The 20,709-nt window shown below is 42.7% G+C and overlaps 1 protein-coding gene across 2 annotated transcripts in view; it reads left to right on the forward strand.

Annotated features, from left to right (window-relative positions):
* Positions 1–609: 609 nt before the first annotated feature.
* The window catches only part of MICU2 (mitochondrial calcium uptake 2), a 53,757-nt gene continuing 33,657 nt past the window's right edge, over positions 610–20,709 (forward strand). Inside the window, exon 1 of one of the 2 annotated variants that reach the window (XM_061434972.1) lies at positions 610–858. In XM_061434972.1, the coding sequence (XP_061290956.1) occupies positions 655–858 (204 nt within the window). In that variant the 5' untranslated portion in view covers positions 610–654. The remainder of the gene's footprint in view (positions 859–20,709) is intronic. The other variant, XM_061434974.1, reaches the window with a different exon arrangement.

A 20,709-nucleotide genomic window follows, 5' to 3' on the forward strand; every position in this document is an offset into this window, starting at 1 on the left:
CAACATGAATGTTCTTGATGCCACCGAACTGTGCGCTAAAAAAATAGCTCAGATGGTAGTGGCATGCATATTCCACCACAGCTGAAAAATACACGTTTTTAAAAGCTTGCTTGACTGCCACAGACAGACAACAGAACACAATGTTTCTTACAAGAAACAATGTTTCTGAGGCCCGGAGACCTGTGCGGAGCCTGCAGAGCTTGGGCGGCTTTCCGACTCAGGAGATTCTGGACAGCGGCAGGCAGGAGGTAGAGCCCACCCAGTCCCCACGACCCGCAGGGCACGCCCCTCCGCTTACAGCACCGCCTTAATCACGCCCACCGGGAAGAGGCTCAGTCTCACTGCGACCACCGCCGCCGCGCCAGACCACAGCCCCCCATCCCCAACTCGCGACCCCAGGCCCGGCTGGGTCTGCCCGGACGCGCACGGCCCTCACACGCTTCCCGCCGGGCCCTGTCCCTGCCCCGGAGGCGTGCCCAATCTATCTCGGACACGCCCCCGTCCCCGCACCGCCCAGTCCCCGCCCACAACAAGGTGCGCAGGCTCGGGGGCGGGGCGGAGACTGCCTCGGTCTCGCGACAACGCGGCCAGGCGCGAGCTTTCGGGACGCCGTGGGAAGCGGCGCGAGCGCCGCCTCAGAGCGCTTCCGCAAAGATGGCGGCGGCGGGCGGTTCGCGGCTGGCGGCCTGGGGCGAAAGGCTGCGGCGGGGTTTCGCTGCCGGCCGGCGGGCCTGGCCCGGCCCCGGGCCCGTGGCGGCGGCATTGGCTGGCGTGGCCGTGGCAGGAGCAGGAGCGGCCTGGTATCACGGCCGCGTGAACGTGGCGGCGCCCCAGGGCAGCCTCACCGTCCTAGCTCAGGTACGGGACGGGCCCAGTCCGGCAGCCCCGCCGCGCCCCTCAGCCCTCGGGCGGCCGGAGGGTGGGGATGAGCAGTGGGCGTCTGGGGTGGCCCTGGGGCAGCCGTCTACCCGCGGGGACGTGGGGGCGTGTCCGGTGCAGGCCTCCCCGTCCCCCAGGACCGCCAGGTGGTCGAGCTGTGCCAGCAGTGAACTCTTTAATAATGAAAGCGTGCGCCCCAAAAGTCGGTCGGTTCATGATTCCTGGTTTTGTGGTCAACTGTCAGGAACATTGCTGCATGTCATAAACCTGTGTGCTTCCAGGGGCTTTAAGTACAAAGCTAAAGACGTTTCTTCTAAAACTGCGGTGTTTGAAAGTAAAGGTCATATTCCCTGGTTCCGCATTAATTTTCCACGTAAAACATTTGAAGCTTTAAGAGTAAAGTTTGTATGTGAATACTTTTGAAAATTAAAAGCAGTAATCTTTTTCTGTGGTTAGACTTAAATTTTTTCTTTCTAATGGCCTTGAGTTCTGACGGACTCAACAGTCAAGATTCAACAAGAGAGGAAAGCTGGCCTTGTGACTTAAAACTAAATATTGACAGTATTTTTACTTGTATTAAGATGCCACAAAGTGAATACGTGCAATAACTCTTCCCCCATCCTCATACTATTTCTGATCCCAGGAGGAAGAATCTAACAGCGTTTTATAGCATTTTTGTTCATCCTGTGTCAAGCAGTTCAGTTACTGTTCATCTTTGGTTTCTCTGCTTCTGTTTCATCCCTTTAGTTCATCCTGTTTAATTAATCTTCCCAAGAGTGTGACTTTAACCACATCTTGTACCCTTCTTCAGAAACCGTTAGTGCCTCATGCTCCTAGGATAAAATCCACATTTTTAAGTTTTGTTATTCAAAGCCCTCTGTAGTCACAGTCTGACATCGGGCTTCACCTGCCTGTTTCCTCCATCCTTGGAACAAGGGGCCTGTCCATCCCTCTGCTGCCCCAGCTGCTGCTCTGCTAGCCGCAGCACCACCACCAAAGTGACTTTGGAGTCACTTGTCTAGAACTACTGAGCTACACGTGCTTTTGACACAGCTGCTGCTGCTGCTGCTGCTGCTAAGTCACTTTAGTCATGTCCAACTCTGTGCGACCCCAGAGATGGCAGCCCACCAGGCTCCCCTGTCCCTGGGATTCTCCAGGCAAGAACACTGGAGTGGGTTGCCATTTCCTTCTCCAATGCATGAAAGTGAAAAGTGAAAGTGAAGTCGCTCAGTCGTGTCCAACTCTTAGCTACCCCATGGACTGCAGCCTACCAGGCTCCTCCATCCATGGGATTTTCCAGCAGTATGTATTATATAATTATTTTACTTAGTATGGCAAGGTGGTAAATCTTAACATGGTTTTAAAATAATAGTCATGATGTCCTTCATTTCTAGTCATCACACTAAGTGATTTCTCCAATAAAAATAGTGAATTTATATCCATTTGCTTATGCACTTTTCCAGTTTCCATTGTTACCCGTGCTTGCAGTTGTGAGGGTTAGTCAGGAATTCAGGCTTGAATTCGAGGTCATGAAATAGCAGATATGGAATTTCCCTTCTTTCTTCTTTCCACAATTCTTGAAGTGCTGCCTCTGTGCCAAGCAGAATGCAAGGAGCTGGAAATTCAAGACACATTTCAAGTGCTCACAGTTTAATGCAGGGGGGAACTTTAATCTAGGGTGAGGGGGTGATAAATGCTGGTGCTCTGGGGGCATCTGGAAGAGCCCCGCACACAAGCCTGGTGTCCTGAAGTGGTGGCCTGTGGGATGAACAGGGTTCGCAGGGCAGGGAGAAGGGGGTGAGCATTGCAGGCACGGGGACAGCATTGCAGCGGTCTGGAGAGAAGGATTGGACTGGTAAGACCTGGGCTGTAGATGATGAGGTTCAGAACCAGTGGCGGGGTATCAGGTCAGAAAAAAGTTTTTATCTAGAGGACAGCAGGCAGCCATCCTGGAGATTCCTAACCTTCATGGTTAGGAATGGTCCCCTGAGAATACAGGCCTAGAATTTAGGGAGTCTGGGGCTTCCCTGGTGGCTCAGACATTAAAGAATCTGCCCGCAACGCGGGAGACACGGGTTTGATCCGAGGGTCAAAAAGATCTCCTGGAGAAGGAAATGGCAACCCACTCCAGTATTCTTACCTGGAAAATCCCATGGACAGAGAAGCCTGGAGCGCTGCAGTCCTTGGGGTCACAAAGAGTCGGACACGACTAAAGCAACTTAGCACATGAACTTAAATAGAAAAAGATGACATTTTTGTTTTCAGTGATCTATAAACTTAACATTTTCTTAAATTGTGAGTGTAGGCAACTAGTTGAAGAAGTATTAACAGTAGCTGACTGTCATCAATAGCAATCTCAGATATTTTCCTATTCTGATACCATTGTTACAGATATCTCAACATAACACTTCTTTGATATTAGAGTGCTTATTCAGCCTGCCACTGTCTCACGTTATTTAATGCATAAATCAAGAATTATGCACATTGCAGATTTGGCTTTCATCTTTGGAAAAAGAGTATGGAGACTATTTTGAAGGGAGTGGATTGAAAGCGAGTTCAGAAACTTGCAGTAATTCAGGAGAGAGTTGGTGATGGCTCAATTAGTGGATGACTTGGAAAGAAATTTAAAGATAAATTTGCAGAGTCTCAGTTGCTGGAATCTTGTGTGAAATGTAATTGTTTCAGCAAATAATAACAGGTTCACTCTCCACCACTATCCAAAAGTAGAGCATTCCTTTGAAACCTTTTGTAAGCTGGAATGGTGTAAAATCAAAGAGCAGTTACCTTAGACACATCTTGCTCACGGATACATGAAATAAATGGAGCTGAGTCACAGATGTTCACAGACACAGTTCGAGCTCTGGCATCTGATGCTGAGATGCTGAGTTCAGTTCCAGGGAGGAAGCTTGGCGGGACCACTCTTGCTGCCTGGGATGTGCACTGCCCCTACGATGGTTCACTGAAAAAGGCTGAGCACTACTTTGGATTTTTGCCTTTTTTTCATAAAAGCAAAAATCCTCTTCAGATTTTTTTTGATTAGCAGATACGAGTACCAGTGTAGGTCTTTGGTGAAAGTGAAGTGGCCTGAAGCAGAGGACTCCTGCAAGAATCCTGTACCAATGATGACATCTGGGCAACAACATATTATTGGCTCTTTTAGAGATCCTCCAGAGTATGTCAGCCTACCAGTCACATTTATGTAAGCTGCTTCCTCCGAAATACTTTAGTATATTTGAAAACTGTTCTAGGTTTCTAGAAATACCCTCTTTAAGTATTGTTGTATTTGATTCTGGCATAGTAAAGTGAGATAAGACATGATAGAAGGGAGAAGACAATTATTTTATTATTCCAAGCCATTCTGTTTTAAAAGGATAGAAGTCCTTAATAAGCCTTGATATGTTTAAAAAAAAAATTCACACACCCCCGTTATATATATAGTTACCTCATGGGGAAAGCAGTTAGGAACTCTAGAGTTTTTGAGTTGCAATGGCAAAATTATTTTCTTCCTGCAGGAATTTCAATAATATATAAAAGTTTTTAGTTTTTATTGTATTTTGTTTTTGCAAACTAGAAACAATATATTGGTAAACCAGAACTGATGAAAACAAATCTCCATATCACTGAGTAAATCTCTAGTGACGTGTAAATCAGACTTAGGGTAGAACTTGTCTGAATCATTTTGATATTATAAATGCTTATAATAAGGCCTAAAACTGGAAGGGGGAGGAGAAAAAATAAAGTAAAAATTCATTACAGTTCGAAGTTGACAACAATTATGTTTTATTTGTTCTGATTTGTTGATCGAATATTTCATTTATCCTCTATAAATTTTTACACTTTTTGGCCTTATAATTTTCAATTTATATGTGATATTGAATATGTTTCCCTGACTTCATAGTAGGATTTGGGGGTTTGCTTTTTAATGAAAAATTTGTCCACTATGCTTAAAGTAAAATTATTGTGTATAACAGAGTCCATTGTTGTCGTGCTTAGTTGCTCAGTCCTGTCAGACTTTTTGCAGTTCTATGGACTGTAGTAGCCTGCCAGGCTCCTCTGTCCATGGAATTCTCCAAGCAAGAATACTGGAGTGGGTTGCCATGCCCTCCTCCAGGGGATCTTCCCAACCCAAGGATTGAACCCAGGTTTCCCACATTGCAGGCGGATTCTTTACCATCTGAGCCACCAAGGAAGCCTTACCTAGTCCGTAATACTGTATAAATGTTTTCTATTCTATGTAAATCCAAATTCCTTATTCTGTAGATTCATACGTGTCAGATTCCATTTGATATTGTTTATTTGTATTTATAAATTCTTGGAAGCTTTCCTCAACATTTAATCTGTTATTCTTTTATAGAACTTACCGCTTTCTGAAATTGTTTTATTGTTTCTTTTGTCTGTCTTAGAAGGATAGCCTCTTATCTTTTTCATCTTTGTATTCTTAAATGCATAAAACATGTGAATGCATAAAACATTCACAATTATATAATGTTTGTCCAAAGAGTGAATAAATGAACTACACTTTGTAACGAAGTGACCTTGTCTAACTTTGGTTTGATTAGCCTTTGTAGAAATAATAGACAAGCAGTATCCAGAAATGTATAGATTCAGCTGAGTTACTAAATGTCATGTGTATATTCGGTTACACACTTAGGGTTATAGAGATACATGCCATGTTCCCAGTAGGAAACCTAAGTACATAGGAAACTTTGCTCTATTCTGCTAAATCCCAAGGGCCTAGAAAAGAGTCTTGTGCATAGTAGGTATGCTAAGTATTTATTGAATGGGTAAATGAGCTGATGAAATCTATGAGACAGTAATAGATATTCCTTTGTCTCAGAACATTCCACCTGTTACTGTGCATGAGATTTAATTTTTAATTCATATTGTTAATACTTAAACCTGTGTTTATACAGCAAGCTTTTGTCTGGAGCCATCACATTAAAATATCAAAATTAATTTTAGAATAAAATAAAATGCATTTCCATCCCAGTTATTGAGATCCTTCAACTTGTAAACCTCAAGCCAAATAAATTTGTTTCATTAATTTATTTTGACTGTGCTAGGTCTTTGTTGCTCCTCACAGGCTTTTTGTAGTTGTGGTGAGCAGGGGCTTCTCATTGCAGTGACTTTTCTTGTTGAGGAGTCCTGGCTCTAGGACAGGAGGGCTTCAGTAGTTGCGGGTCCCTGGCTCTAGGGCACAGGCTCAGTGGTTGTGGTGCACGGGCTTAGTTGTTCCAAGGCTTGTAGGATCTTCCCACACTAGGGATAGAACCCACGTTCCCTGGATTGACAGGTGGCTTCTTAACTACTGGACCACCAGGGAAGTCGTAATTATTTTTAAATTTGGAAAATAACCCTGACCTAGACTAAAACCAACTTTATCAATAAACTATTTTGATGTTAAATGTATGGCACACATTTTTGTATATTATTGATTACACTGAAGATTTACATACAACAAGATCTGTATCTTAACGACTGATTCATTTCCTCTTAGGGAGAGAATGGTTTGGTTTACAAGGTCAGTGTTTCTGGAAGAGTCAGCGTCCTAAGGACCTGGTTGTGGCTTGGGCTCCACAGGTAAGGGCAGGTGGCTGGCATAAGAGAGGCACATAAGAAGTCTGGGCATAGAAACAGAAGGGGAGATGGGAGCTGGACTGGAAGGGTAAATTCCCTTACAACCTTTGATCTCCCTGCCTCCCACCCGTCTGGAGTCTGGTAGATTGTTACAGGCTCAGGCAGTCACACGCGGTTGCTGTGGCTTAGGCAGGGGCCAGTGGAAGTGATGCCCAGAGAGGAGGAAATGAGAATGCAGTTCCTCCCACTCCCAATGTATTGGCAGCACTCCAGGAAGGGGCTTTTTGCATTATCCTTCAGTTTTAATTGAGGTGTAGTTGACATAAAAATTGTATATATTTAAGGTGTACCACTTGATGTCTTATTTGTATACACTGTGAGATGGTCAGCGCTGTCAAGCTGATTAACATCCATCACCTCACGAAGTTACCATTGTTGTGTGTGGGTGTGTGGTGAGAACACTTAGATCTACCCTCCTAATAAACCTCAAGCACACGATACAGTATTGTATGTACAGTGTAATATATGTGTATTGTCATGCTGTCCTTTAGACATCCAGGACTTAGCCTGCATAACTGACACTTCATACCCTTTGACCAACATCTCCCCATCCCCCCAGCTGCTGGCAACCACCATTCTGCTTCGTTCTATGAGTTTCACTGCTTCAGTTTCACAGATAAGTGAGCTGTGTAGTATCTGTCTGTCTGTATCTGGCTTATTTCACTGAACTTAATGCCCTCCAGGTTCGTCCATACTGTTACCCTTGGCAGGGTTCCTTATCCAAGGCTGAAGAGTGTTTGTCAGCTTGCGGTATGGGTGTGTATCAGTATCTTCTTTACCCATTATCTGTTGATGGAAACTTGGATTCTTTTCATACCTTGGCTCTTGTGAACAATGAGTAGTGACCTTGAAAGCTCGGATTTCTATTAGAGATACTGACTTTAGAAGTGAAATTGTTCATTTTTTGAGGAACCGCCTTACTTTCTCCACAATGGCCTCACAGTTTACAGTGGTGGTCTAGGAGGGTTCCCCTTTCTCCACAGTCTCACCAGTGCTTATCTCTTGTCTTTTTGATAATAGCCATTCTGACAGATGGGAGATAGTACCTCATTTTGGTTTTGATTTGCATTTCCCTGATAGTGATTTTGAGCACTGCTTCTTATATCTGTTGGTCTTTTGTAGCTAGGTCATCTTTTCAGAAATGTTAATCAGGTCCTTTGCTTGATCAATCAGGACTTTGGTGTTTTGGTTTTTGCCATGGACCTGAGTTGCCTGTGTATGTTGGATACTAACTCATCAGATGTGTGGTTTGTAAATAATTTCTTCCCATACCATGGGTTGATTGTTTCCTTTGCTGTGCAGAAGCTTTTTACTTTGATGTAGTCCTGACAATTTTTGCTTTTATTCTCTGTGCTTTTGGTGTCATACCAAAAAAATCATTGCCCAGACCAAAGTCAAGAAGCTTTCCCTCTGTTTTCATCTCATAGTTTTCGGTTATTACATTTAAGTCTGTAACCCATTTTGAGTTAATTTCGAGTTAATTTTTGTATAAGATGCAGGATGAGGGCCCAATTTACTCTTCTGCATGTGGCCATCTGGTTTTCCCAACACTTTGTTGAAGAGACTGTCCTTTCCCCGTTTCATGTTCTTGGCTTTCTTATTGAAGATGAGTTGACTGTAAATGCGTGAATTTACATCTCTTTCTGTTCCAGTGGTTTATATGCCTGTTTTTATGCCAGTACCATACTTTTCAGCACCTGCCACTTCTGGTTTTATTACTGTAGTGTTGTAATAGATTTTGAAATCAGGAAGTGTGATGCCTCCAAGTGTGTTTATCTCACTCAAGATTGCTTTGACTTTTTCAGGGTCTTTTGTGGTTCCATAGGAATTTTAGGGTTTTTTTTTTTTTTTCCTATTTCCATAAAGAATGTCACTGGGATTTTGCTGGAGAGCTCTTTGAATCTGTAAATCCCCTAGGTCTGTTGCAACTGAGAGAGTGAAGACAGACAGTTGAGCTTTGGGTGTGCTGATATAGGGGAGTTGTTGCTAACCTTGAAAAAAGGCATTTCAGTGAAATACTGGAGGCAGTTTAATTGGAGTGTGTTGAGGAGAGACTGAAGTAAGAAAGCAAAGAAAGCAAATCAGTTCAGTTCAGTTGCTCAGTCGTGTCCAACTCTTTGTGACCCCATGGACTGCAGCGCTCCAGGCCTCCCTGTCCATCACCAACTCCTGGAGTTTACTGAGCTCATGTCCATCAAGTCATTGATGCCATCCAACCATCTCATCCTCTGTCGTCCCCTTCTCTTCCTGCCTTCAATCTTTCCCAGCATCAGGGTCTTTTCCAAGGAGTCAATTCATTGCATCAGGTGATAGAGATGCTTCTTTCTAGAAGTGTTGCTGAAAGGGTATTAAAAGAAACACTTGCTGGGACAGTGATGTAATTAGGAGGCAAAACCTGGTCCAGCTCTGACTGTGGGGGAATTAGAGGTGGACATCTTTGAGGAAGGAAAGAAGCTCCTGGAGCCCAAGCCCAGGAAGAAAGGTCAGGCTATGAGACGAATTTTCCTCCTTCATCCTAACAGGGAGGGGAAGCATAGGGTGTGGCTAACCTAGCAGCTGGCTACAGACCTGATGGTGAACTGCTCTGGAAAATCAGGAGGTAGAATCAGGGACACTGGGTGGTGGATCAGAGGGCTCGTAATGACTACTGCTGGAGAGGAAGGCTGTCCACAGTGGAGGGCGGAAGAGATGGGTTCACACACTCATGAAGAAGAGAGCTTGGGCCAGTGGCCACAGACTTCTGATGGCTTGCCTTTGGTGGATTTTTCCTTGTAGCTAAAAAATATTACCTAACATTATTTTTAAGAAGGCTTGGTATTATGAGTTTAATGTGGATAATATATTGCATCATGGCATTAAATTTTAAAATTAAATTCTAAAATAGTAATAGAACATCAAAGGTGGTTTTTCTTTGATACTATTTAGATTCACATTTTGAACTCATTTTGTGAGTATAGCCTAAAACAAATGGTCACGCATTTTAAATAAATAAAAGCAAAGTGTGTGGATCTTCATGTTCTAATAGTCAGAAATATGTTAACTTGGAAAGCAGTTTTGCAGGTATTACTAGATGCAGGACTCCTTTTCTGTTGCATATCAATGAATATTTTAAAAACTCAAATAATGTAATTAATGAGATGGAACTATTAATATTTTAATTTGCTATAAGAGCTCTAAGCAATTTGTAAAATTAAATTGGCACATTGAAACTATCACAGTATTGTTAATTGGCTGTACTCCAATATAAAATAAAAAGAAAAATTAAATTGGCATTGCTTTATTTTATTTCAAGTTGTCTGACTATATTTGTGGTCATTATTTTTGTGAAGTGGGAGGAAAGGACATTAGTAAGATCTTAGCAAGGTAGAACAGGAATATATTGGCATCTGCTGAGACTGGGATGTATTTGTGCACAGTCCCTTGGATTTAATGATGGTGCATTTAAAACTGGTTATGCCAAGGGCGATGAACTTGATAGCAGCATACAGAGGTTTAATAACCGTGAAACACTATAAGCCTAATGAAGACGAAAGCTTTCTTGCAACAGTAAAGCAAGAATGCAAAGAAGTTTTTATACTTTATTGCCTCAGGTAAAAATGTGTCTGGAAACAGATAAGTGATGACACAGCTTTGATGTTAATAAACCCAAATGGAAGTCAGAAATCAAAGTGTGTAAGTGGCCAGATTATGAAAAGAGAGATGACAGAGTTATACCCTGTGATTAGATGTAGTTTGTGCTTTGGGCAAAGCTATTTGTCCTGCACGAATGAGAAGCTGTCTTTCCTTCCTTCCTCGTGGACACTGTCCCTGTATCCTACTGTAACTCTTTGGAGGTGCTTTTCGGGGAGATGGGGACAGAGAAGGCAAGAAAGGAAGGAAAACAAATTGTAAAAGCAGAAGCATTTTTAATCTGTCATTTTGCAGTTATGTTTATTTAGCTGAACCTGGAAGTAAAAAATTACTATTTACTCTCATTCTATGAAGCATGTGTTCTGGTAGATAATGTGTTCAAATTAATGCTTTTGCTACTGTAAGTTTTGGAGCTTTATTAATTGTACCAGTGCACAAACATATCCGAAGCCATCAATTGTAGCAGTATATGAACTTAAAAGTTACATTTTAAAAAGTAATAAATATTTGGTAGCATAAATGATAGCAAATATATTCTCTTAGTAATCTGCTCTCCATTAAAAAAAGTTGTTAAATGTTTCAGATTATAAAGAATTTCAATATAGAAATAATACTTAATGGAACCCCTGGAGGAGAAGTGGCAACCCGCTCCAGGATTCTTGCCTGGGAAATCTTGTGGACAGGGGGCTATAGTCTGAGGTCACAACGAGCCAGACACAACTTAGCAACGGAACAACAGCAAATCCTATGTTTAAGCATACCCTGGTGTATATAGACATTTTTCATTGACATCTGTAGAAGTTTCATGAACATGGGGTATTGCAGAATAAAATTTGTGATTTCTGTTCACTAAGAAATACGATCTTACAAGATCTTTAGTTTGTCCGTATGTATACTGTATGGTCCAACCAGCCCATCCTAAAGGAGATCAGTTCTGGGTGTTCTTTGGAAGCACTGATGCTAAAGCTGAAACTCCAATACTTTGGCCACGTTATGGGAAGAGTTGACTCTTTGGAAAAGACTGATGCTGGAAGGGATTGGGGGCAGGAGGAGAAGGGGACGACAGAGGATGAGATGGCTGGATGGCATCACCGACTCAATGGACATGGGTTTGGGTGAACTCCAGGAGTTGGTGATGGACAGGGAGGCCTGGTGTGCTGCGATTCATGGGGTCACAAAGAGTCGGATGCGACTGGACCGAACTGAACTGAACTGATCCTGCCTGGTTGGTGTGTCCTATACTAGCAATTGTGTACCTTCAGTGTTTCCTGTCACATTAAACTTTAACACAACATAGTTAAATTTTAACACAACATAGTTCCAGGCGTCTTCCTCCTAGGTCTTCATCAGGGGGCTGCTGCGTGCCCGAAATGCAGACCATTTTTAAAGTTAGAGAGAATGAACCTTAAGTAGGAAAGCACAATGTTTTTTCCACAAACTTTTGTAGATATTCCCAAGCAAAGTATGATGGGCTTAACTTCTCCGCTGTTTGGGAAGATCAGTCATGTTTCTCTTTTGCTGGTGTACACAATTAGAAGATTATGCATAATAAGAAATGACAAATGAGTTGGTTTCTATGTTTCTGAGTGTGTGCAATGTATAAATATCAAGAGATTAAATCACACTATTAGTGTTTTAAAGACGGAATCTTTTCCAGTTTACATTTGTTGCTAACTGACCAAATTAGAGCCAGTTCAGATCAGAAGCAGGTCCCTGATAGGGTTTCTGCCTCTGTTCAGACCCACGGTCCTGGGGAGTTCTGGGGCCAAAGTCAGGTCGGGAGCCTCTCTGTGGCTGCTCCTGCCCTGGGTTCCAGGCTGGGATGGACGCCCCTGAGCTGTGGCTGCTGAGGAAGAAGTGTGAAGAGCTGACACCTCCCAATGGCTCACCCAGTGACAGTTCTGCCTGCGCTGAAGTGAAAGGCTTAGCTCTTTGTAGTGCCTGCTTCACACTTACCAAGTGAGGTGCTGTAATGTGGAGCCAGGCAGGATGGTTCTAAGGAACAGTGTGCTATAACCAGGGAAGAGGATATAGGAGTTACCTACCCTCTCCCAAGAACGGACACTGTTTTCACATATAATTTCCAGGGGCCTCGTGCAGCAGGAAGCATGGTTGCAGTGTGGGGTATGAGCCTCCGCTCTAAATGTTTAGGTTACCTGCTTGTTCCTTCTAGGTTATTAGTATTTGTCCTTCTTTACATCACAGAATGCTTTGAGTGTTATATTTAAAATTACTTTCAAGTGAACTGTTTGATCCTGTCCCTGCATTCCTCTTTGGTTTTGGATGATTCTCTGCTCAGATCAAATAATTTGCATGTTAGCTCTCCTCTTTGAACAGTCCTTCAAAGTGTGCTGACTGTACATTCTCTAGCCCAGTGTACTGTCTGTTGGCCCTGTTATGCTGGCTCATCTGCTAACGTCTCTGTAAACACACAGATGCCTCTATTTCCACATCCCTCTCCTTGAAACGATAAAGACCTGTCACCCGAGAGTGTCTTCACATTTATTCTCTTTACCCTTTAGCACCCAGGTGAAGTGGGTCATTAAGGATCTCAGAGCCTGAAGAGTCTACTTTTGGTTTCATAGTAACATGTTTAATACTGGTAATAATACAACTATATAAAGTCATTAGTAAAGGAGTATCTAAATAGCAGCCATAAATATTTAGAAACTGATTTTTTCACTAAACAAAGTGGCAAAGTTATCCAAATCTTTGGATATTCAGAGCAACTCTTTGGAATTTCACTAGCAATTTGGGTTTGGCTCTTAGGGTTTCCTGAGTCTTTTCAGAACTTCAGGCCATATTTGAGCCTGTACGTATATGTCCCTTCCTTTTCTCTACTCTGTTCCCACATTTAACTAGAATTATTCTCCTGATTATGAAGAGTACAGGAGTAAGTTGACCTGCAAATAAATGTTAGAAGGGCACAATACCCTTTTTAACTACCCAGGTGCTAGTTCTCTCCATGCCTACCCTTAAAGTATGTATGTGACAATTTACAATAAACGGTAAGTTTTCATTAGTTTTGTTCCTCATGTAAGAATCTAAAAGTCTCAAGGGTCAGGATAAAGATTATTCTTTAACACGCACCCAAAGAGGGACTTCCCTGGTGTTCCAGTGCCTAAGACTCCGCACTCCCAATTCAGGGGGCCTGGATTCCATCCCTGGTCAGGGCACTAGATCCCACATGCCGCAGCTAAGAGTTTGCATGAACGAAGATCAGAGATCTTGCGTGCTACAACTAAGACCTGGCGCAGCCAAATAAATAGATAAATGTTTTTTCAAAAATAAATGATGTGTTCTATGTTTATACTTTACAGATACAAAGCAGAGTTTTAATGAACATTAATTTGCAAAACTATGTAATCACATCTGTGCATTACTTTTCCTTTTCATGTCATGTAATCTATGTATTGCTTCATTTGCTGGTGATTTAACTTATCAACAAATATAAGTGACATGTGTCTTAGTACTTCTATTGTTAAAGCAGTAACTTTACCTGTTTTGCCAGTGCTTGGTAAAATGTTCACCTCATCCCCTGCTCATTTGTTACAAATACATTTTAATCAAAACTTTATCTTAGACACATTGTATTATGTCCACTAACTCCAAGTGGAAGCTGAAAAAAATCCATTGCAGTCTAAACCAAACACAACATAAAACCTGAAGTCCACTGGATCATTCAGATTTATGGACAGAAAGTGTGCGGCAGCTGGAGCAGCCGGGTTTCAGAGCCTCTGTTTCCAAGATTCCATGACTTCTACAGCAGCACAGAAGACACATTTTAAGTCCAGTTGCCACTGCCACCAGCTGTCCACAGCTCTGCCCCTGTGCTCCTCTGATGAAGGCATCTTTAAAATCTATAGTCACTAGCAGTATGTGGTAATTTGTAGTTGTAATAAAAGGAAACAAAGGGTCTTTATTTCTGTTGTGTTCACACTTAGGTGCAGTTGTACATGATAGAGTACATACCTAGTTACCCAAGGATAGCTTAATAAATTGTTAATACCATGATGCTGGGAAAGATTGAAGGCAAAAGGAGAAGGGGGCGACAGAGGATGAGATAGTTAGACAACATCACTGATTCAGTGGACATGAATTTGAGCAAACTCCAAGAGACAGTGAAGGATGGGAAAGCCTGGCCTGCTGCAGTCCATGGGGTTGCAGAGTCAGACAGAACAGCAACTGAACAACAGCAACAGGATTTAAACTATATTAGCACAAAACCCTTTTGCCTGTTGGTTCAAGGACTGAAATCTATTTTTTAATTACTTTTTGAACATCACACTTGGAGTGTGGAATTGGTTCCCGTTCATAAAGATTCATTCATTTCTGGCACACTTTTTTTTACTATTTAACAGTATTAACCACATAGTAGACACTGGGAACACAGAAGAGAGAGAGCCTATCCTTGAAGCAGGCACACAGGGGCAGACACTCTCTGTCCACAGAGTTACCAGTCTTCAGTGAACGCTAGCTGAGTTCTGCATGCGCACTCTGAAAAATACCTCACCCACACAGGTGCTCGGGGAAGGACTCTTAAGAGGAGACAACCTGAACGCTTAACAAATAAGAGAAGGATAAGAAGCAATCACATGCTTACCTTTGTGAAGTTTCTTAATCACAATCAGAAGCCAAGTGGTTACTTCATCTGTCTCCTGGAAAGAGCTGCAGTTTAAAGGTTTTTGAAGCTCATCAGAGGGAGCCAGGTAACAACAGAAACTCGGGACGTACCGGCAGACCCAGTCAGTTTCAGGAAAGTGATGTTGGCAATGAGCAAAACTAGGGTTGATGCTTTAAATTAGTGCGGTATTTGTTTTGTTCAAGGCCAATTCATAAAAATAATAATGTCAATGGAATTTTAAGATAAAAGTGTAATTTTTGTTTTTAATAAGAAATTGCAAATCTGCCCCTTTGTTAAAGCTTTCATTATTTTTCCTTTTACCTGAAGGTTTTCCAAAAAATCTGTTCTTTTTGTTTGGAATAAATATGTATGCAAGCAACATATTGCTGTTTGAGGGGTAGTGGTGGGTGTTTTTTAATCCATTTTTTTTAATACCAAATTTTGTGTAGGGTCAGGTTATGGGCTTAAGGGACTTGGTGGTAGAAAAGCAAACTGCCATTGTGTTGACCCGCAAGCTGTAGAAACCCACCCTCACTCTGTGCTGCTGTGAGCTGAGGAAGTGTGGAGCAAGACAGTCTTGCTGGGGATTAAGGGTGTGGGACTCTGAGTGGGTCAGGGAGAAAGTGGGGGCATGGTGGAGGAGACTACGAATGACTCACTTTCCTCCTGAAATCCCAAACTATAAAATACTTAGAGCTACAGACTGCAGCTATTCCCGTGAAGGCATGGGAGAGAGTCCTTCAAAGAGTCCTTTAATCCATCCTGCTTGCTCCACACTGTGTGCTGTAGGATACGGTCTCCTCAGTGTTGTCACCCTCGTGGTCACCTCTCTTTCTGACTCAGCCCTCTGATAACACTCTGCCCAGGCTTACTTAGAGTTCTCAGTTTTGAGGAGATCTTTTTGCATGAGTGTGCAAGGTTCCTGCAATTAGATCATAGCTCATATCACAAAAGGTTCCTTGTTACATGCTACTGTATTCCTCGGTTGCCCAAAGAGAGGTCACAACCCAGATAAATTTACTGATACCAGACCAACATAGTAGTCTTCTATTTAAATTTAATTAAATAATAATGAAAAATATTACTCTGGTGCATCTCTCTCTCCTTTTTTTTTTTTTTGGTTCCCTGTGCTATACAGTAAACCCTTGTGGGTTATCTGTTTTATTCATAGCAGTGTGTGTAAGTGTTAATCCTGTACTCCTAAGTTATCCCTGCCCTCTTTCCCCTTTGGTAACTATAAGTTTGTTTTCTATGTCTGTGAGTCTGTTTCTGTTTTATAAATAAGTTCCTTTGTGTCACCTTTTAGATTCCACCTATAAAGGATAGCATATGGTATTTGTTTTTCTCTGTCTGACTCACTTCACTCAGTATGACAGTCTGCAGGTCCATCCATGTTGCTGCAAATAGCATTTTTCATTCTTTTTCATGTCTCAGTAATATTCCATTGTGTGTATGTACCACATCTTTATCCATTCCTCTGCTAGTGGGCTCTGGGTTGCTTTCATTTCTTGACTGTTGTGAATGCTGCTGCTGTGAACATTGAGGTACATGCACATCTCTCATTTGAAAAGAAGTCATAAAGTCATGGCTGATAAGTAACACTGGGAAAGTAACTATCAGAGATTGGGATTTGTCATTGTGGGGCTTTCACGTTTGCTAAATGCTCCTTTCATACTTCAGTCCAGCTCTTACCCCACTAGAAAGGGGCTGATCATTCATGTGTCACTTTATACACGGCTTGGTTGTAGGAGATGTGTGATACTTACTAAGTAAGTTGGTATTGGAGGTTTGTAGGAAGAGTGTTTCCCTTGTGAGTGGGGCAGTGAGCTGAAGCAACACTGTCATTTCTTAGGAAGTGTCATGTCATGGCTGTACTGATAACACTGAGAAAGCTGTATATTAATCCCTTGAAACCTACTTTACACGTTTTGTTTAGAACATAAACAAAAATGATGTGCCTCCTGAAAAGCAGTTATGGAGGAAGGGAACGTGCTTTTCTGCTCGGTGATCTCATCAGGAGAGAGAAGGTGCTGGTTTATATTATTACTGTTTGTTTATTTGGCTGAGTCAGGTCTTAGTTGCAATCTGTGAACGCTTAGTTGTGGCTTGTGGCATCTAGTTCCCTGACCGGGATGATGGAACCCGTGTCCCTTGCATTTGGAGTGCGAGTCTTAGCCCCTGGACCAGGAGGGAAGCCCCAGCACTTCCTTCTTTACTCCTCAGCATCCTGACAGTCGGCCCTCCTCTTCAGGCAGACTGTGATCGTATTAGATATTTCTTTAACACATTTATTTAGGCATATGTCATTTCATTTCACCATGCTCATCTAGGAAAAGCCACACTAGCTTTCTTCTCATCTCCGGAAAGAAGTCTAGACTAGGCCATCACTAGAGTAAACAGTGGGCTTCCCAGATGATTCAGCAGTAAAGAATCTGAATGCCAATGCAGGAGACATGGATTCGATCCCTGAATCGGGAAGGTCCTCTGGAGTAGGAAATGGCAACCCACTCCAGTATTCTTGACTGGGAAATCCCATGGACAGAGGAGCCTGGTGGGCTACAGTCCATGAGATCTCTAATGGTCAGACACAACACACAGAAAACAATATCCAGAGGCCACAGAGGATAGTTCCCAGAGCTTGCAGGTTTGCCAGGAATGACCTTCATCTCCCTCACTAATACTCTGATATTTTGTAGAATTTATTGTGAAGCATAGCTTACATAGTGAGTATTTTTAATTTAGTCCAGTAGTATTTTGTTTCATGTACAATAAAATCTCCCTGATTCAGAACAAAATGGAAAAGTTCTGTCTAATGACTGAAAGTTTCCAGTTGTAAAGTTTTCTCTAAGAAGAAAAGATATTCTTTAATTATACCGCAGAAAGTTCAAAGACAGCAAAACAGTTACATTTTATCCAGATTATTGCAAATTCCAAAATAAAGACCCCCAAATGAATGGGTTTTAGGTCTGATGCAGTGTGTATATATTGGACATATTGAAAGCATTGTAAAGAAGGCCTGTTCTTTTCCCACCTTCTTCCTGAGAAATGCCAAAACCAAAGAATGTTCAACAAAGAACAGAGCACTTTTTCCAATTTGTCATTTCATGGATAAAAAGTAGAGACAGAATGCTGAAGCACCTGTTGCTTTAAAGGCAATAAACTCGTGAAATGTTTTAACAGAAGTCATCAGCTTTCAAAGATCTCTTTTATCCAGTCCACATCACTCATTGCTCTTAATTCCTTTGTCACATTTTTTACTGCATTACAAGTAATCCTTGAAAGCCATGGAGCGTTTTACGTTTAACCAGAACCATGTGGACGGCACTCTCGGGCTGAGGCTGGCCCCACCCCGGCTTCTCCACCCCTCCCTTCCCGTACACTTGGCTTCTGATGCAGGCTGGAGAAGCGCATCCCAGCTCCGTCACTCTCCAGCCTGGCCCGGTGGGTCTGGAAGGCTGCGCTTTGATCTCCAGCAGCACATTCCACTCACTCTTTTCGTCCCGAGACCCACCACCCGCCAGGCTCTCAGTTATTTATGTGTCAACAGTCTGCGTTGCCCAACAGGGTTGACTCCGGGTGTTTAGGAAATCTCATTCAGATAACCGTCAGGATTGGTACCATTTAGTCTGACCTACTGGAGTAGTTCTCTAAAACTGCAGTAAATTAGTTGAAGGTGAAGATGGGCAGAAAAATTCTCTCCAGCCTCTTGGGTTGAGTAGCTTGAGCATGTTTCTACCTTTCTTTTCCTCGCGGAGTACATCCACAAGCTTGATGTGTGTCTTCAAGAATTACTGCAGGAATGCATCTTGCCTTACACATGCGTCTTACACAAAGCGTCACTTTGTGTATTACCTTCTCTGAGAACAGTTTTTAAGAGGTTCATCCCAGCAATAAGGGCATCCTGGTTCTAGCCTTATTTAAGTTTCCTGAAAGATCTAGAAGTGACCAGTCTCCTGTGCGGTCCTCATGCAGACCGTGGCAGATAGCATCCTAAATTCTAAATCTGCGGGTTTGCGTGAGGTTTCCACTCTGGTTTTGAAGTGGGCGCCCGATCTGTTCATTTTCTCCTTGAAGCGCAGTGTTTTCACGTTGAGCACTGGGTGTCTGTCACACGTGTGGATGTTCTTTTCCCTAACTGCTTTCCTCTGTGCTTTTCTCCTGCCTTCTGTGTGATTATCCCCGCATCGTTAGTTTGTGTATTTGCTGCAGTGTTGATTCTAGTCTTTACTGCTTTTTAAAAGTTTTAGTTTCGTTCCACCATTTTTCTCCTGTGCTGCTTTTCTTTGTTAAGAGCTGGGCGGCTCCCTTCAGGTGTCCGTCATCTTCATCTTTGCTCTCCAGTGTTTTAAAGTCCATCATTTTTTTTTTCTCTCTGATTTTTCTCTGCTTTCTTTCAGAATTTGATTTTTATTGTAGTTTCCTATCACTCTTCATCTTCCTATGGAATTTGGATAGGCCCAACATCAGTTTTTAAACAGATGGTCTAGCCAGATACGTTATTTGCTAAGACAGTGTGAATATATAAGCTTGACCCCTTTCTGTCCTGAGCTGAGTGCTGTTTGTCTTCACACCGGAATCTCAGCTGCAGGGTTTCGGAGGACTGTGGGTCAGTTAGCGGCCTGAGGGATTGGAGGAGAAGCAGGGCGTGTCCAGCTCTCCTCTGGGCACCCTGCCTTCCTGTCCCGCTGGGGCTTACCCCATCCCCTGGGGTGGCCTTTGGGTTTCCCTCTGCCCCCATTGGGGTACCTGCCCTTTAGAGAAATACCCTCAAGACAGGGTTGCTGGCATTTTGGTCAGTGTGGTTGTGGACACAGTGTTTTCCTTGCCCAACCATGCCCGCCTGTGCTGCCACAGGATGGGAGGAAGTCCAGTGACAGGCCTGTAGTGACTGCAGCGAGTAACAGGGTTTCAGGGTTAAGTTTGCCACAGGATACAGGATGGCATGAAAGCCAGCAGAGACATAACCATCCATCCTGTTATGAGACCACTAGAGGAGGAGGATAAACAAGTAATTAGCCCCTTCAGTTGGCTGGCATTTGCAAAGAAGAATTTGGTCATGTAAAAAGGATTACCAGTCAATCCTAAAGGAAATCAACCCTGCATATTCACTGGAAGGACTGATGCTGAAGCTAAAGCTCCAATACTCTGGCCAGCTGATGCAAAGAGCCGACTCACCAAAAGACCCTGATGCTGGGAAAGATTGAAGGCAGGAGGAGAAGGGGACGAGAGGATGAGATGGTTGGATGGTATCACCAATTCAATGGACATGAGCAAACTCCAGGAGACGGTGAGGGACAGAGAGGCCTGGCATTCTGCAGTCCGTGGGGTCATAAAGAGTCAGACACGACTTGGCAACTGAACCACAGCAAGAAAAAGGACTAAGTTGTTGGTAAAAGGTGTTTTTTTAACTCATTATGAACAACTTAGGTGTTAGATAGTATAAAAGAGCTGGCGTTTATTTAAAGATTTGGAAATACACATATGTATTTCTGACACATTATTTTTTAAAATTCTCTTAGTAGACTGTATATTAACATTAATATAATAAATGTAAATATTCTTTTAGCTAATAATGTGTGTGTCCACATGTAACTTCAGCTCTTCAGTATGCCATGTTGTCTTTCGTGTCTCAGACTTTGCCAGTGCTGTGATGTCTACTGACAAGACTCTTGCCCACCCTCCCTTCTGTCCCATCTGTAGACGCTCTGTGAATCACTCTAGTAGGAATTAGTGTTTGTCTTGTTTCCTACCAGTTTCCTAGAAGTACTCACTATCCACTTGATAATACATCAGATCATAACGTGTCTGCCTCACATATAAAGTGTTGAGAAAATATGAATGAAATTCAATTTTCTGATGGCTAGAATAAGAGTATGCACTTGTGTGATTAAGACATGCCTCTTGAGGTATTTTGGTAGTAGTAATTTCAGAGGGAAGAA

The sequence above is a fragment of the Bos javanicus genome, chromosome 12 (assembly GCF_032452875.1).
Source record: "Bos javanicus breed banteng chromosome 12, ARS-OSU_banteng_1.0, whole genome shotgun sequence".
Classification (NCBI taxonomy): domain Eukaryota; kingdom Metazoa; phylum Chordata; class Mammalia; order Artiodactyla; family Bovidae; genus Bos; species Bos javanicus.